We start from the raw sequence: 19,405 nt of genomic DNA on the forward strand, positions 1-19,405 counted from the left end.
ACCACAGTGTGTTGTGTGTCTCAAAATATTAGCTACTGCCAGTATGTAGTGATTAAAGGATAAGTACCGTTTTTTACAACCTGGACCTTATTTCTGGCAAAAGATATGGTCATTTACTCACCCAGATAACTTTGGTGTCATTCGGCGTCGTTCGGACGAAATTAGATCCAGTGTAGCGGCGATATATCCATATAATGGGAGAGACGGGGCAGCGACACACAGCCTCTATATAACGCATTATCTGCCACGAAACTAGTTCATTTCATCAATATTTTGTTATGAAATGCTAGCGCTATTAGCCTCTGAGTCCGGGCTCGTCTATTGTCAACATCCGGGGTCTGTAGGCTGATCTACTACCTCTGACCTGGAAGATGTTGTCTCTGAGCTGCGCGCACACCCGCGACAGCGCGCCTTGTTTACCTGTAGCTGCTGCTGCTAGTTTGACCCCGGATGTTGATAACGGACGAGCCCGGACTCAGAGGCTAATAGCGCTAGCATATCGTAACAAAATATTGATGAAATTAACTAGTTTCGTGGCAGATAATGCGTTATATAGAGGCTGTGTGTCGCTGCCCCGTCTCTCCCATTATATGGATATATCGCCGCTACACTGGATCTAATTTCGTCCGAACGACGCCGAATGACACCAAAGTTATCTGGGTGAGTAAATGACCATATCTTTTGCCAGAAATAAGGTCCAGGTTGTAAAAAACGGTACTTATCCTTTAAGTTAAGATGCCACGTGGAGACTTCACATCCTGAACACAAAAATAAGCCTGTTGATGTGTGTTTTATGATCCTGCCCTTTTGGGGGACCTGTTCTGCATGTTTTAGATGTTTCCCTGCCCCAACACACCTGATTCAGATGAATGGGTTGTTATCAGACTTCAGCAGAGCTTGATGATGAGCTGATTATTTGAATCAGGTGTGTTGGAGCAGGAATCCATATAAAACATGTAGGGCAGGGGGGGCACCAGAACCAGGATTGAAAAACGCTGCTACAGGAATTTGCAAGCAAAAGTAGCATAATACATATGAGTTATTCTAGTTATTCAATAATGTCATTGATTGAATTTACAGCAACATTATGTAACTTTTTTACCTTCAGAATAACAGCTTCAAAGTCATGTTGATGGTACAGTGTCTTGTAATAGAGTGAATGGTGTCGCTGTCACAGCCACTCCTCCCCACATCACTTGTTTTGGCACTATGTAACTTCAGTGAGAGGGTAGGATCACAGCATTACGTACATGTTTACTTCAACATACAAGTGCTCAACACAGCATTGTTATGACATCATGAGTTTTGCTTGTAGTTACGTCTGACAAGTTGTTACAGACCTGGGATTTGTATTTACCACAGTGGTGTTGTACTCAGAAACTGTGGAAGGCGCCAAATCGCAGAAAATGCCACTTTCTACATAATGTTGCTTTAAAGACGAAATGTACATACCTTCAGTAGAAAATATGCACCTAAATACTGATGAACAAGTTCTACTGTACATCATGGTGCACAGGCACTGTATATATAAAGTGACTTGTTTTGCAGAATGAGTGGGAAATATTATGACAAGAAATTATGGGTCAATACAGGAGTCCATGTTGCAATCTGTTCCCAAATCTTAGACAATGATGGGAAACAAAACTGACAGTAAGAGCTATTGTTTACAGAATGTGTTGAAATTGCAAAAATTGCTGTATTTAATTGGTGCTCTATTGTGCTGCAATAGATTTGGTAAATCAAGAGAGTATTTCCCATAACCAAAGGGAAGAAAGAAGAGCTTGTTGTCACACACCATGTGGGGTCAACAAAGTAGACTTTTGTGTCCTTTTTCCAATTTCCGAGTAATAGCTGATGTAATCCCCTTTCATAAATTACAGCTTGTAAGTTGGCATGACATTACGGATCTCAAGTCAGGAGCTAACGTTGGGAAGTTCTTTATCCTCATGATTTAAACATTTTTTTTAAATAACAACACTGTAAGTTTAGGCCAAGGGTCTTGGATGAATATCTGAGATATCGCAGGTGTAATATTTGAAACAGCCAGCAGTTTGGCCTCTTGTTGTGTTCGGTAATATTCCCATTTAAGGAAACATCTGGGAAAGTAAAAAGCTGATGCAGCTGTGGAAGATGAATCTATTGGAGCGTGTCAGGGATTTGAATTACTCCTTATCTCCCTGTCTCTGTTTATTTTCAGAAGTGTAATATCTTCAATTGAATGGTATATTTAGTAACGTACTTGATGGGAAAGAAAAAAACGTACTTTGACAACTCCCAGGAAGACGTTCTGTGTAGCAGCGATGAGTTCCTCTCTGTGCTCGGTCAGACTGGGCTGGATGCTGAGTTTCTGGGCTGCCAGCAGCACATGTTGTCCAGACACAGTGACTGACTCCAACAGGGACGACATCTCCATGTGCAGAACTGCATCCTCTGTCTCACTTATTTGCCTGGAAGTAATATATCACAAACGTCTGTGTCTATTAACTTAAAAGTCACATGTCGGAATGTGACTTTTATATTCTTGTACGAGCAGACATGTACGTTCAATTTCTTTTATCTCAGTGAACTCCACACTGTACGTACCTGGAGGCCACTGCTGCCATGTTCTCTGTAGCTTTAGCCACAGCCTGAGCTGCCTCCTCCAGCTGGCTGAACTGTTCAGGTTCCTCTGCACTGTCACACAGCAGCACCAAGTGGCATAAGTGACTTGCGAACGGTGCCACCACCTGCTCCACCGCCGAGGTCCGGATCAACCCTTGATCCAACAGAGAGGACATAGTTGGCAGAGTGATTCTGCCTGGTTAAGAGGAACGTGCAGTACCATCTGCTGTGGTGTTCCTGCTGTTTTCAGTGTGGTGGCTGTATGAATAATTTACTGTACTTCACAGAGGAGCTTGATTTCAGTGTTTCATAGCAACTTGGGTCACCTGACCAAACACACACAACCTCATTCTTATTCTTATTTTGATAAAATCACAATTCACAACAATTATGCATCATATACTTTTTTTTTTTTTTTTTATCTAGGAGCTTTCCCTACAATATTATACATTTGAATTCCATTAAAAAAAAAAAATTCCAATTAGATTTGTGGCTATTTATATTATATGTATATCATTTATATAAAAGTATATATAACATCAAAAATGATTTAAATGTGTTATTTTGAAAATCACACGTGACCTTTAATCCTGTTTGAGTGTATAATATTTAAAAAGTAATACATTCCTTTTAAAACCTTACATGAGAGCTATGAGAGAGATTGTGTCGTTTCACAAAACTGGTACCTGTGTGAATATTTGTCACAGTTTTACACTACCACATTTCCCCCAGTAAATGTAGAGAGTACTTTGGCGTCTTTTCTTGATAAATTACAAATTGATAATCAAAATAAATAAAAGTGACTTTAAAGTTTATGTTGATCGACTGATTGCTTTATGATGTACATACATACATATAAGCAATAAATAGTTAGATTGCTGTTTTATAGATATGGTCTTTTTTAGGTAGTATGTTGTGTTTTTCCCACTGAGTTTCTGTCTTTACATTTGGAAGAGAGCAGCCAGCAGAGAGCACCACACGCCATCAAAACAGGGAACAAGCGCCGACCACACCAGACTCACATTGACAAAAACAGCAGACAGAGCCGTGAAATTTCACTCACTTTATCAACAGATAAATATACAGCTCGAACATGACTTCAAACATCATACATACAGCACACTATAATGGAAATGATATTCATTGACAGTAGTATACTTGGAACAAAACCCCAAATAACGGCGTGATTAACGGTGACAACAAACATACAAACAAAATATAACCATCACAGTCAAATTTTACCAAAAAAAAAAAAAAGTCAAGTGTCGGGTTCTCTGCATACAGGTAGAGCATCGCTTCAACAGACGCAGAGAGAAGACGTGAATGTGTACAGTATATGCCGTCATGCCAGTGGAATTAAATGGTAAAATAAAGTGTATCGGATCAATACAAAGGTTCATACAGCACAAAAGAGAGTCATTGTGAGCCATAAAGTGTCTTAGCACCGAAGCCTTAGAGAAAAGTGTGAAACGTATTCAAATATAGTTTTTGTTCTTTGGCATTGCACGTTTAAATCTGACTCCGGTCGACTGCAGAAATACCTAAAATGCACGAGGCTGCAGAGTTTCATCCTAACATACTGTATGCCTCCTTACATATCATTAATTATCACCCATAAATTCATCAAAACATATTTTTCTGGTTTGCATTTGGAGATAAAGCTCTTCAGGTGTATAAAACACTTCATATGTTTTCTTCTTTGGGGACATTTAACATCAAATTTCATTCACAATCAAGCCCGGGTTTATAACGAACATGTGGGGTGAAAACTGGAGCTGTGAACTTTAATAGTGGCACATTTCCAGGACGCTGACATTCCTCCATGTTGACTTAAAATAAGCTTTTCCCAGGAGCCCCAAAGAGCTCGTTTATGTGTCGTGATTGAGTGCAGCACATTCCCACCTATTTTTAGGGCATTACTCATGCTGTGGGCCCCTGTAAATGACTGTAGGTGGACTCCCGTCGCAGACTTTCATCTGGCCGTGGAGAGTAATGTATCTCATGTTTCACGCTAAAACCCAATGCCTAATAGCATAATAGTAAAATTAAATATGGTCTGCCGAGGTGAAGCCTGGAAAGGTTTTGGAAATAAATCATGATCAGGTCTCGTGTCAGGATGTGGAGTGGATCATTTCCTGCAGTATTTCAGTGAGAATTTACAACACAATCAACTGAGATATCTTCACTGGAAACTTTTTGGGGTCCATCTGAAAAGTCAGCTGCATACCTGAGCATACGTTCCATGCAAAGCAGCTTTAGATAATTTGCTCTAATGCACATTGCACCTTCAAGGCATTTGTTAATTTACTGTTAATTTGCAGAGAGTAAAGGTTGAAATTTAATCACTCATGTTACATCCAAACAACTTGATTAAAGGCCAGACCAAGGATGCACCGACCCGATACTGATATGTCCAATACTGACTCAAATAGCTCGATCAGGTATCGTGACAATGCAGCCGATCTATTTCATTAGATTCTGTTTATGTCTATGTAGAGTTTCTTTAGGTTTAGAAAGACTTTTGATTCCTGTCTGGAGCTTCACAGCAAAGCAGTGTTGCAGCGTTCCCCTAAACAAGTGACGTAGATAGGGAGTCGTTTTAAAAACATAAAACGGCTCCATAAGGTGTAATCCAAGTCTCTGGAACCCCCAGGATCACATGCTGATTTGAAAAGATTGTTACCCCTGACGCACGGTCGAGCTCATGTACCCACTTCAGTAAAGATTTCTATTTGTAAAAAAATGATTTTCAAATCAATTCTGGATCTTGGGATTCTGGGGATTTGAATGATCTGAATTATGTTTACTTCAGTTGTTAAGGAGAATGCTGAAAAGCTGTTTTCCTGACCAATTTGTTGCTGCATTTAAAAAGGTTTACTGAATTGTTATTCCGATTAATTTTGAAGATTTCTTAGTTGCTTGTGCAATGTTTAAATCAAGCCTGATGTTGCCTCACGCATAAAAGAATCATCCACACAGTGAGACATACAGCTTATTAATTAAACACTGTCGTCTGAACAACGCTGAATAAAGTGGATTGGTGCATCTCTCTGCTGACCGTAACAAATGGAATGCTTAGGGTTAGGGTTAGTGTGAATGGTGACTTTTACGGTCCTAATGACCTTGGAGAGCTTTCACTGGGCCTCCAGCACCTCTGACACATCACTAGCGGATGACACGAGGACACAGCGTTTTAATCACTGTGTGTCTAAAGCAGAATTATCTCTGGTTGATTATCTGTGGGAGGAAGGGGCAGTCAGATGTGAGAAACAGATATTCATAAGCCGGAAACAGTAAAGAAAAGATACAATCTTTCACTCCCAGGAAGAACTGAATATACAAACGACTCCAATCATTTACTATACAGGACATATCTTTGGCATAAAAAGTAAAGCTATGGAGCCGAGGCAGTCATTCTTATCAAACATCAGTGCTTTTTCGGAAAACATACTGTAGACACAGTATGTTTATAATGGCCTTCAAACCCCAAACTCTTCTCGGAGCCCAGTTTAACACAATATGGCTTAAAGTGTATGTATAAAAATAAATTTGCTATGTAACACAGCCCTGAGGGTTTTGTTGTCCACCAGTATTCATGCCGTCTCCACATCCCCGTACGGATGTGGGTCTCCATCAACAGCTCCGCTCCGCTGGCTGGGAGTTACCTCCTTTGAGATTAGCTGAATTCCACAGCAAGTGTCCTCTGGCAAGCCACACTGTCACCTCAGAAGCCTGTTTCCTGGACCCCCACCCACAAAAAAATATCAAGGCTCCAAAAAATATGGAGAATATTCTTCTCTTCCACATATGGAAGACTGAAGGGCCACTGGTGCCACTGGGGCGGCTGGGCTACGAGACCCCGTGCTATTGGATCCTTCCCGACCCAATCCCTAATCTCATTGGCTCCTCTGGGACCCCCCCATCGCAAGTCTCAGTGGTTCTTTTCCATCCAGTCCCAGCTTTCATCGCTGTCCTTCCTGTTCTTTTCGGCTTCAATGATCTCTCTGTAGCGCCGACGGAAGAATCCCATCTGTCGAAGAACGAGAAGAGCAATAATGTGAGCGGTCAGTATGAAGCATCTGTGGTCAAATCTTACTATAGGAGTGAAACACTTGTGGTTTTGCATGTTCGAGCACATGAACTACAAATCACATGGACTTAAATTACTGCTGAACATTTTACAAAACTTTTCAGGGTGACTTTCCTCTCTTGAGAGGGTAATTTTTTTCAAACAAGATCTGCTTGAGATATGTCACCCTTTAAAGGAATTGTTCGAAAAGAAAATACACTTATTCACTTTCTTGCACAGAGTTAGATGAGATGATACATAACACTCTCATGTCTGTAAATATACATCACGGTGTGGTGTTGTGGGTGATTGTGCAGGACAGTTTCTCAGCTAGGCGTAGCAACATCTTGGCCAAGAATCAGTCCAGCACGTCTCTCCTTAAAAACTTTTTAACACGTACACCTTTGTATTAATTGAACAACAACAACACAAAATGAACTTCGTTAATCAGAGAGCTTAAGAGGAGATTTCAGGTGGATTTTGTTACCTTTGGACAGAACCAGACTAGCTTTTTCCCCCTGTTTTCAGTCTTTGTGCTAAACTAATCTAACCAGCTGCTGGCTAGGTTATTAATAACTAAATTTAAGGGGTTCTAACAAAAATGTTGTTAGTGTTCTGCATTTATGTTAAAAAAAGATGTTATCTGATCTTGTATATCATTCGATTTTTCAGCTTATAAATATCAATATTGACATCGGCCTCAAAGATCCTGTATCTGTTTAGACAGCTTGATTTTCTTTTCTTTCAACAAATAAATGTTGTCACTGTTTGGTAACTGTTTCCCAAAGACCCACAACATAGTAGAACAGTGTTTTTAATACTGTTAATCACTTTTAGTTAGATTTAATTTAGATTTGTATTAATTTTACAGCTTTCTGTTGGGTTGCTACTAGGTACTGTTGTAAAACACTACTCGTGGTGCATTCAGGGGTGCTCTGACATATAATACTTATGAAATTCCGCTGCAGACAGCAACATTTTTAATGTAAAAAAAAAAAAATAATGAAAAAAGAAATCAGATTTACCACTTGAATATTTTCTTACATGTCTTCTGGATTTGATTGTATAACTTGTAAATGTGATGTTATTTAGCAACTTACTCTCAGGAGTGTCGTTGAATGCACCACCAATGAGAGAATTTATATAAAACATTTTTTCTTTCAGCCACATTATTACAATAATAACATAATCTTAATAATAACTCAGACTTTAAGTTCCCTGTGATGGATTATATGCTGAATGTTTAGGTTACAAATATCTGCTGTAAAATTTCTCACGCAGTGTGAAACAACTGGAAAACAATGGATGTCCGGCCTGTAGGAAATCAATTTAAAACATCATGGCATGGTATGCTTTAGAAAAATGGGCACCAGTAATGTAAAACATATGCAATTTGAAGTTAATAGGAAAAACCACCAACATGGATAGAAACAATTCAAGCATTTCCCCTGTAGAAATGTGTTGTTTCTTTAGGAATCGAATATTGTCTTCTAATTTACATTTAACTGACCTGTAACATGCATTTACCAAGTGTAATGAAAAGTAGATACGAGAGGATCGGGGAGAGCGGTGGATTCTTGGTGTGTATCTAAACAAAGCCGTGATGCCTCTCTCACTACGACTCCATTCATTTATCTGCGTTTGACTACTAAAGTTTATTGATACAGACCTGTACTCTCCTCAGGCATTTCCTGAAGAGAGCAATACAGGACATGTGCTGCTCTTGTAAGTGGGGTTTATTTTGGCATGATCCGAGGACCTGGGGATCGGGGGGGAAATGTATCCCAGGACCAACATTCCAAGGTTTAGTTGTGGTATTCCCGGTGGTAAATGAAGCAGAGAAAAAGAAAAGGAGTTATGTGCTAACAGGGCCTCTGGACATCAGTGTAATTGCCATTTCCCTTTTAGATTCCTCTTTCATGTGAGCGGTATGGTGTGAATTATTGTCCAGTCTGTGATTTGTCCTTTTCATGGTTGTTTAAGGCCCAAAGCAAGCTCTCACCCCCACCTCCTCCCCTGCCTCCAGCTGTCTCTCTACAACTGGATGCTGTGCCGTTGTCTAACCAGAGTCAGACACACGGGTTTGGGACAACTCCCCTCTTGTTTACTGTTAAAGCTTCAGCAAAAATATTTTTTCAAAACAGTTTTGTAAGATCACAATCTGTGTTCATGTGTTTACCTTCCAGAGTAGCACAGCTAACAGCAAAAAGATGAGGATTCCCACCAGCAGACTGATGGCGATGATCCAGCCGACTACGTAACCCCTCGGCTCCTGACTGTGGAGCGCCTCGAACACCAGCTGAAACACAAACAACACGTCAGACAGTGAATCACACAACGCACACAGGCAAGGGACACACAAAATTACTCATTAAGTCATGTGTTTCTGGTGATGCAATGCAGTGCAACAAGACCATCCCAAGGCACATCTGATTTCAGTCTGCTTGTAGCTGTTGTTAGAGCTCACGAGGCGCTGCATGATAAGCCTAAAACAGCATGAAACTGGACACTAATGGACTTTATTTTACATCGAACACAACGACACAAAACCAGTCAAAATCAGTGTTGATTCAAAATTAGTTTTATGGTGTACATGATCATGTTGCAACCAAGGTGAAAGTCTAAACTCTTTATAGTTTTGAGCAGACCCAGGACAGGACAGGGTTACAGTGACCTTTGCTCCACATGCAACAAACAGCCAGCAGCACAGATAGTAAACAACTTGTTGTGCAGTGAAACATTTTTTATCCATGTAATAAGAAATGGTTTTAGTGACGCAAGCAGCATTGCAATGTCAGTCTGACGGTCAGTCCGCCACTTTGGTCCAGACTGAAATATCTCAAAAACTATTAGATGGACAGCCATGACATTCTGTACAGATGGTTGTGGTTTCAGAGGATGAAGCCTTCCTACTTTGAATGTGTCCAGTTTCGAAGCAGAAAAGAAAAATGGATAAGTATCTTGATATAACATGATTTAACAAGTTGTGTATTATTATGATTTGGTTATGATTTCTTTATGATGCAGTATTTTCCTGATATTGTCATGTTAAACGTTGCACGTTACACCAAATACATCTTCTTGTTATAATGTGATGAGTTTGCATGGTGAAATAATGTTTAAGTATCTTGTTATAATGTGAAAAACATCCCGTTAGAGCAATAAACTTGATCCTGAACCATTTGTGTTTTTCAGGCATGGCAGCAATACACTTCCATAGTCCAGTACTTTGGTGTGTGGCAAAATGAAACTGATGACCCGCCCATCAGTCTCAGCCGTACTTTTTAGTGCTACATATTAAATGTTGGCATGCGAACACGCAGGTGGTCAACATGGTAAACATCATAACTGGTAAACATGTAAGCTGGAATGTTAACTTAAGCTCAAGGCACCACTGTGCCTGAGTACAGCCTCAACAAGCTGGTGGCATGGCTGTAAACTCAGTCTTCATCAGTGCCTCCAACTGTGTAAGATAATATATCTTTTATCACTGGTACACATCAAACTAGTCATAAGCTTGACAATCACTGGCACACATCAATGTGTTTAATGCCAACAAGTATTCATCTTCTGAGGTCAGTGCACTTCAAAATAATGTATCATCCACTCCCTTTTTCAATTCGAGCCTCATTCCTTTACACTGATTCCATGAAGCCCAGACTGAGACTCATTTCTGAGAGTTATCTCGTCCGCTCCGGGAGGCTCGGCAACTCTTAAAAAATAGCCTGGTTCCACAATAAATAAGAGCTATTTAGGCTGTTTCCCATGACATGAGTGAACACTGACCTACTGGATAATCTGTTACTGACAGCAAATTCATTTCACTTAACCCAAAACACTTAAAAATAACAGTGGGCAGTATCCGGTGAGAGACGCTGCATTTACTGTAATTTAGCAAACACAATTATTTTAAATCACTTTCTACCAGTGCTTTGACTTTCATTTTGTCATCATTGTCTAACAATTACCATCCATTTTATTTGTGTTTTGCTTTGAAACAATTCGAAGCTATTAGATACTTCTGTACACGAGCCATTTTAACTTCTTTGATGGCTTTAATTGATTTGCACTGAATTCACAGTAGTTTGACTGGAGTGAAGTATTGCATTACTCAGCACCTCGGCTCGGCCTGCTTTAATGTCAGCATCCAGGCCTTAAATGGAAAACAACACATTCTAGGATCCTGAAATAGTCGGGTTTATTTACTAAAGATCCTAAACAAAGGCAAATAACTGTATAAATAAATGTGTAACTTCCAAATGTCAGATAATCCTGCTGCAAACAATGGCGGGACAATGTCAGAGGCGACTGTGGGACATTGTCCAACGTGCAGCGCTGCATGGGCTTCAAACATAATTTGTGGCATGAGACGCCAACTGTGAGCCAAGACACAACCGAGTGGACAAGTGAAGATTAATCTCTCTGTTGAATAGTTTCCCACATTAACACCTCCCCCTTTACTCCGAGCGCTGGAATCTAACCGTTGTTATGCATGCCATGGCGCTTGCGTGTGCAGAAAAGATGAAAGCTCGGCTGGTCGTTGCTCTCTGACTCTGCCTTTCCCCATTTAGCTTGTGCAATCGGTTAATTCAAGGAATGTGCGATTGAATGCGAGGTTCATTCAACTCAGCTCTGCGATGCTAAATATGTAACACGTGTACTCACAACAGATTCCTATAGAGTTATTGTTTACATGCCACAAGGGATGAAGTGAGCAGGGACCACAAATTAAACTTTGCAGTGTGTACTCTAGCAAGCAGGCATCCTGGGGGAGAAGGTAACTGTGTTTACTAAAACCTAGGGGGAGAATAATCGCTGGAATGAGCACACTCGCTGAGTGCTGAAAGAGCGGCATGGTATGGACAGATTCATGGCGGGTCTGAATTTTCCGTACACGTCTGAAGCTCAGGGTCAGCAGGGCCGCAGCCCGGTCAGCACCCTAATCACTCGAGAGATCACACTGCGAGCCTGCTGGGGGCTCAATATAATCATCAGGTCCGATCTGGTGGAGCATTCAATCACTCAGCGAACAACAGCGGGGGGAGGGTCTGTCCTTCAGCACAGCTGAGGACCCCTAAAAGCAGCCAACGTACAGTATACCCCCAGTCCCCAGCTGTTTCCTGAGCTCACATCAGCCGCTCAAGGACTGCCTAACCACATCATGATGGACTGTGCATCTAAACATAAAAATGTATATGCTTATTAATAGATTTTTGGCCAGCATATGTAGCAAGAACCCCATCCATAAACAGGAAAGCCTGGATTCAAGCCTTATCTAGCTTTCACTCAAGGTTTAAAGGGTAAGTTTACGTCTTCAGCAGCTAAATGCTCGACTCCGACACTGTGGAAAAACCCAGCCCTCTGCTGACGCCTTTAAAAAGCAGCTTATTTATTCAAACTGGCCTTATAGTGTTTATATTTTTTTGTTTTTTATGATCTGTTGTTGCTTGTGTTTTACTTACGGTCTAATTTTAACAATTTTGCTTTGTGAAGATCCTCCTCTGTGAAAGATGTTATCGCCGCCATGATTCAACAGTAGCCCAGTATTGAGCTGGGTGCAACCTCCATCCTCACTGCTAGATGCCACTAAATTCTACACACTTTTATGTAGTTTTTACACAATAAAACCCAACCTCCGATACACTCTTAGGCTGCTGGACATCACCTGATTGTGATGTTCAATGTATTTATACAGTACTGTGTGCTGTATTTAACGTTTTTTTCAGTCTGACAAAAGCAGCCGAAGAGTTGGAATCGATGTGTCAGATGGTGAACTAACTGTTCATGATGTACTTACAGAAATGTCCTCCGGCAGGCCCTTTGGCACCTCTACTGTCCTGTCATTTACTTGCACGTTGCCCCGTGTCACAAACTGGATGACAGAGGAACTGTCCTGTGGGTTGAAAGACAACGGATGCCTGTTAATATCAGAGTCACAATAACCTGCAACTAAATCTATTGAGGTCGTGACATATGTCTTACCCTTTTAAGAATTTCAGTGTTGAGTAGAAGTTTTATATCTATGCTCAGAGCTTCTTCTGTTAACTGTGGACCCAGACTGCAGGAGATTGTCATACACGCTCTTCCAGGTCGGTCGCAGTCCTTTTATTTAAAAAAAAAAAAAGAAGAGGGAAGAAGAAATGGAAAGTGAGGAGAGAGCAGGGGAAAGTGTGTGGGAGAGTGAAGTGTGATAAACAGATGTTGCACCGACTAACAAAAATAAGGAATCCTCACAGGGGGGCGACTGTCAGTGACCTCTGAAAGGTTAAAGTGCAAGTTGAGGGCTGCTTATTTACCAAGACTTTGCGTCCTGATTTGGTGAAGAAGGCGAATATGGAGTGGAAGATGCTCTCCCTGTCCTGGGGGATGGTGCACGGTGTCGGGTTCCTGTGAGGGGTGCAGTTCCCTCGGCCGTCGGCCACCTGAAACAGAACAGCGGTGAAGATAAACTGTGAGATTTTCAGGTAAAATCATATGCAGTTAACATAAACTAAAACATAAATGTAACATAGTTGAGTTAAAATAGGACATGCGGCATGGTGTTGGCAGGTTTATGTCGCAAAGATAAATTTGGATTTGGGTTTGACAGCAAAAATGTAGACATAAGCACTTTTGTCACCTAAACTGGCCCAATCCCACTATTGTTATGAGTCTCCAGGGCTAACAGGAAGTTCTCCCAAACAAGAAGCTGGTACCCCTCCCACACACATTTCCCATATGGAGTGATTTAGAGGTGTCTGGTTTACTGCCCACCCCCCAGGGAACACTTCCCCTTTCCCCTCTCCAGCTCGGACCGACCCGAAGCTCTGGAGGTGGAAATCTCCTCTGGCCTTCCTCATTGTCTGCTCCGCTGCCACCCAGCATGTCTGCGCTTTTATGGCCGCACTTTCTCACGTCCCGCGCTGGTGTGTGGATTCATAGGCTGTGCTAACTTAAACCTTAACTTTACTGTTATTATTCTACAGTAAATAAAAGTTAAAGGGATAATGTGCAGAAAAAGTGGAACATGCGGAGCAACGGTCAAGAACTTGTAAGTCATGACTGAAGAAATAAAACGTAAGAATATCTGGCTATAAAATATAAGTGTGCAACTGTCCGGTGTGCCACAGGCCAGACGCAGTGTGAACAGCGTTTATGATGTGTGGTTCCAGGCTGGGGATGGTACGGAGCAGTAGCCAGCTCTGCAGGTGTCCCATTCCTGTTTCGTGCAAGCTGTCTGATCCCCTGAAAGTGATTCCAGATGGGCTCAAGGAGGGTGGGATACAGTCCACCCCGTCTGCCCATTCACAGTAAATACAATTAACGGCTTGAGCCCCCCCACAATCTACCTATATGAAAGGAGCAATGCAAGGGTTAAGAAAACATCTACACCCAGCGGGAGGATAGTGTTTCTTTATCTAAATGCAAAATGTTGTGAAACAAAATGGCTGGCGAGCTTCAGTAGCAACGTCAACACTTTGGCTCAGATTTTCACTGGCCCAGTGGTGCCTTGCACTAAGCAAATTGCCCATGCTATGACAAAAAGCCTGCGGATTAGCAGCCTTCTGTACATAAAAGTGTCCTCTGAGGAAGAGAGGCGAGGCGGAGAGACATAGGTTGGATAAATGAGCTCAAAATGTGGCTGCCTGCAGGTGAGTAAACTAATAAATAACGATCCGGGCTGGATAAACAATGTTGATTGACTGCTGTTGGCATCCACCTGTGTTTCAATGATGTGGAACATGTCAGCTCCGCTGCCAGCCAGCCGGTTGGGTATCCTGATGTCCACAGTGGAGCCAGGCAGCCTGCTGGGCCCCTTGTTTATGGCCTGGAACCACATCAGACAGAGACGGAGAGAGATGGAGACAAAGGAAAAGAGAAGTGAATATATAGAGAAATATAAAAACACTGAAATCCTGTATGATTTGAGCTGGCAGTACCTGGAAAGTGAGATTGAGAGGCTGAAAGTTGCACTCCATGTCCTCCAACTGGACGAAGCGCGAGGCATCGATGGAGTTTCCGTACACGAAGGAGCTCGGGGTAACCACACTGCAGCCGACAGACAGTCATTTATTTAAATGCGCTCACACATAAACTTAAAGAGCTTCATCAAAATGTCTGGCTTCAGTCATGTTATTAGCTGGACAGCAGAGGGTTTTTTTTTCAGGCATGAGTCAGATGTGCCCAGCTTTGCTCTGAAGCCTCCCTTCACATTAAAGACACATAGCACAGCAGCCTTATCAGATGTCAGGGTTCTGGCAGATTTGGGCTGTTTTACATCTCTTTCCCTTCTCTGTGAAGCAGAGCTATGATAAAGCGCTCAGAGATAAGGCTTTTCAAGTTGACATGCTCCATACTGACAAAAGCACTCCCTCGCCTTGTGAGAGCCAACAGATGAGCAACTAAAGTCTCCATTTGAGGCACATCAACTCTGACAGCTTTAAAAGCAGTGTATGTTATTTCTGCCGCTAGGAGTCTCGCACTCAGAACAATTGTGATCATGGGAGTCAGTGTCTTTATTGTTAAACAACAGCCATTGCTGAAAATCTAGGTCACGTATTAAGTTTTATTCACGTTAAGTTGAGTCTCCTTCGCCAGCTTCCTTTACATTCTCTGACTTTCCAAGAGGTTATAGCGACAGGTGACTAAATAAAACACAGTTACCTTGAGTAAAATTTAGATTTCCATGGGTTTGTACATTTGGGATAATTTAAGTGCATAACTCAACGAAGTATAAACTCAATTCTAGCCGTTTTAATGCAGAAATGTTGCGTATTATATCTTTAAGTTGATAAAATAGTAAGTATACTGTTATGAGTGTTTGTGTTTGACTTGTTCTTACCCAGTAATAGTCGTGTCTGTCTCATGAACCAGAGGGATGGACAGATCCAGACTGTTGTCAGAGAGTTTGTGCTCGGGATTGGCGCTACAACAAACAAGGAGGAATAAAGTTATTCAGGAATTTTGTGAATCAATTCAGGATTCAATTCTACAGACACCCATGATAAACTTCTGTATTGTATGAGGCATACATTCAGACACATTAAAGGTGCAACATGTGAGAATTTTAATAAAAAACATAAAAAATGATCAACATCAACAGCTTTGACATTATGTTGTCTATGTATGTTATTACAGAGATATCTACTGAAGTTAGCATGCTAACCAACTAGCCTCAGCTTCCACGGATGGCCAATTCTTACATGTTGCACCTTTAATGAAGATAAACCAGTGTTTTTACCCACAGGAATCCCTTTAAAAACAACTCATAGGTATGCATTAAAATGTGAGAGTCGTCACACTCACCTTTTTGCTTGAACTAAGAACTGCAACGTGTCATTTTCCCCGGAGAGCTGACTCGTGTCAAATATCACTGCAAAATGATACTGGAGAGCAAAAGACAGAATAAACCAATGTGTCACTGACTGTTTTCCACATGATACAGCATAATTGCTGTTTGTCTTCGTGCCCTCTCTTCACCATTGTTCTTCACTGAGAGTACAACGACTCTGAAAGCAGTTTGTATGCAATAAATTCCACGTTCGTTTGAGCTACCTTAGTCTGTGCTCTCATGAAGGGAAATCCCACGCTGCATTTGAGGAAGTCCAAATCAACAAGTCCACAGGAAATACCTTTCTCTTCCTGCAAAAAGACAGATAGACAGTGTAAGAGGAGGTGTTGGGGACAGACAGCCTGGAGACAGAGTGGGTGACACTCGCGGAGGAAGTAGACAAGATGCAGACTGTGACAGGGAACAGTCAGTTTTGATAAGTTGTTTGCACAGTGCAATCTGCTACACATGCAGGGCTGACACCAGACACATAGACACACACCTGCCGTCATTTACAGTAAGATCGAAGTGTTTTGCTCGAAACAGATGTCGATATGGAAAAGAATAGGTTCTCACATCTTATTGAAGTCCTAAATTAGGTTAAATGAAGAATGTACAAAGCGGTGATGGCACACACACATCTTAGCGGGTGGGTAATTGGACAGCCTCCAGGCTGTGTGTTTGGAAGCTTGTCTAAACAGTATGGAGCTTCACCGGCTGCGCTGTGTAAACACTTAGGCCTTGACCCGACGAGGAGTAAGAATTCTTTCAGCGAGGGTTCACTGCGAGGCTGTCGACTGAGCTCGTGTGCTGGGAGCATGAAAGAGGGCAGAGATATAGAAAACGATAAAGAGACAGACAAGCGCCGCTGGAAGATTCAGCAGGGGGCTTAAGGTAAGTCATACAAAACGTCTGCGTGCATGGGCGGCCGTCCAGTTTGGGCCTGTGTTTATGACACGCTTCCAAAAGCGATAAAGAAAAGAGGTGTGAAGGTTGTCTCAACTGACATATTTAAAGGTGCACATCCATCTACAGTATCATCCACACTCCCATTCCCCTTATTCAGCAGATTCCCAGAGTTCAGGGTGTGGCCGTGCCCTCCATCTTCATTAAGTCAGCTCAAACAAGCAGCGCTGCCCTTTGCATGGAGGCTACGTCGAGTCCTGTGGGGAGGGGGGAGGTGGGGACCCCAGCACAACTGGCACTGATGGAATTTCCTCTATTTCCTGTATTCCTCCGTGCTGCTGTGCAAACACCGCCTGTCCCACGGGGCTGGGCAGGATTTGGGAAGTCAGCCTGTTTACCCATCATCCACCTGGCAGCCCTTGAGAGAGAGCAGAGCACTCAGACATATGGAGAGTGGTGCCTCCACGGGGAGAAGAGCGACAAAAGTCTGTTTGTTCAGCACTTCTTCACTTTCTTTCTCTTGTCTTTCTCTGTCAGAAACAAATACACGCTGGGGTTTTCACAAATGGCAGGCCCATTAAACATCACCGGGATTGTTTGCACTGGTGTAGTGTCAGATGAAGCCTCGAGTGGAGGATAACGTCAGTGTGGATGACGACACACAGGAGGCTCATTTTCTGCATGTTCTACATGCCTCTTTATGGCCCAAACCACTGAGGTACTTGTACATTTCTTTAATTTCATTTTTGCCTTCTTTGTACTTTAGAAACAGGTATGAAGATCAAGATCGACTTTTGGTTTACATGGTATGTGCAAAGCTGCACTTCACAGCCAAGGTTCAAGCTTTCTTCGGTTTGAAAGTCGACTGAAATTCACAACTTCACACATTTCTCAGTTGCATTCCCAACTTCTGGGCTTTTTACCACGATGCTCATTTTGTTCCAACAGTTGAATCACCAGAAATCAGTGGTGGAAGAAGTATTCCAGTAGTTTAACCGCAATAAAATAATATTCCAGCACTTTTCTCGTTTACCCACCATTCAAGGCAGTTTACAACACTTGCCACATTCACCCATTCACACACTGATGACCTACCACCAACCAATTCATTGGGAGGGATACAGCATTTCTTAACCCAGGCACCCCACGACATTGCTGGGGACACTTGCTAACCCAGTCTGCTCTGATTGGCCAACTCAAACATGCATGAGCCAGCATTGCTAACAAAAACACATTACATGCAAAACTAGTTGCTAGGCATAAATTATGAAAATGTGTGACCCTTTTAACTTCCAAGATCTTTTTCAAGATGCACAAGAACCATACCTAAGTATTTTCAGCAAAATAAACTTAAAGTATTAAAAGTTAAAACGTGAAAAAATGCCCAGAAAATGCTTGGGCTTCAAGAGGGTTAAAATATAAGCAGTATTTCAATATGGTAACCGGTTGACATGAAGCTAACTCTTTATGTATTGCTGTGTGGTTTAATTGAACAAAAAAATAACAAGTTACTATGGTGTTCAGATACACTGGTGTAGAAATATAAACCTCTGCAAGAAATACAGTGGCACTAAACATCTGCCACGGCTCTGGCCTTTTAGAAAAAAAAAACAACAGAGATTAAAAAAAAGAAAACCCAGAAGCCAGTGCTGCAGTCCCACGGGAGTAAAGGCAGTGAAGCCAATTCACCTCCACAGCTTTCTGACAGCTTGTGTTGCAAGAACAACAGAGAGATAACTCAGCCCACTCACACTAAATATGAAGGGGAGTGCAAGGAACGCTTCGCTCACTGGAACAAAGCCTCAGGGGAGGATTGTGAGCTGACCTTAACTTTACCAAAAAGGGGTCACATCATCACCTCAGACTTCTTCAGTAGTAATTAGAAATGTCTCAAAGAGCATCTGGTGGTAAATCTGCTCGGTGGCCTCTCTGTCATCTCTTCATGCTGCTCACTTCCTGTTCCCTTTGTGCAGCAGGCCACCCCGACTTATCAGGTTCCTGCTCAAAATGAGGCTCTGCGGCGGCTGGTAACCTGATACTTAATTACTTCATTAGATTTGCTATGAAACTCAAACTGACACACTGTTTTTCTAATATTTGCCCGCGGCATGTATTCTATTTAAATTCAATTTCAGCTTTGTTGGGGGGTTTTAAATCATGTCGCAGGTTGTGCGCTTTACAGAGCCGATCCTCATCCATCACAGGGGCGCAGAACCCAGCTGGAGGATAAACACGAGGTCCATTATGTTGAGGAAAAGCCTCCGTGATGGATGCTGTCCCCTCGAGCGACCGAATAAGCTGCCGTGAACCTGGACAGGCTCGTGTCGGAGCGCTCCGTCCTCTTTGCGACAAGTGAGCGAGCAGACGTGAGCAGAGGCAGAGGAGGCCGCTGTGAAATCCATCCACATGGAGCGCGATGAGTGTCGAGGAAATTCTCTCAGGTTTAATGTGGGACGGCAGTGGGTAGATATTTCTTTAACAGTGACGGAATGCTGAAATCGTTTTCTTTTGGGGGTCAG

The 19,405-nt window shown here is 42.2% G+C and overlaps 1 protein-coding gene across 1 annotated transcript in view; it reads right to left on the reverse strand.

Moving 5' to 3' along the window:
- Positions 1 to 3,649: 3,649 nt before the first annotated feature.
- The window catches only part of itga9 (integrin, alpha 9), a 54,227-nt gene continuing 38,471 nt past the window's right edge, over positions 3,650 to 19,405 (reverse strand). Inside the window, exons 19-28 of the mRNA XM_084374721.1 lie at positions 16,205 to 16,291; positions 15,956 to 16,035; positions 15,492 to 15,575; positions 14,590 to 14,698; positions 14,370 to 14,477; positions 12,967 to 13,092; positions 12,653 to 12,772; positions 12,468 to 12,563; positions 8,850 to 8,969; positions 3,650 to 6,631 (exon numbers count right to left, since the gene is read on the reverse strand). Of these exons, the coding sequence (XP_084230847.1) occupies positions 6,533 to 6,631; positions 8,850 to 8,969; positions 12,468 to 12,563; positions 12,653 to 12,772; positions 12,967 to 13,092; positions 14,370 to 14,477; positions 14,590 to 14,698; positions 15,492 to 15,575; positions 15,956 to 16,035; positions 16,205 to 16,291 (1,029 nt within the window). The 3' untranslated portion in view covers positions 3,650 to 6,532. The remainder of the gene's footprint in view (positions 6,632 to 8,849; positions 8,970 to 12,467; positions 12,564 to 12,652; positions 12,773 to 12,966; positions 13,093 to 14,369; positions 14,478 to 14,589; positions 14,699 to 15,491; positions 15,576 to 15,955; positions 16,036 to 16,204; positions 16,292 to 19,405) is intronic.

Source organism: Pagrus pagrus (genome assembly GCF_965226575.1).
Source record: "Pagrus pagrus genome assembly, chromosome: 15".
Lineage (NCBI taxonomy): Eukaryota > Metazoa > Chordata > Actinopteri > Spariformes > Sparidae > Pagrus > Pagrus pagrus.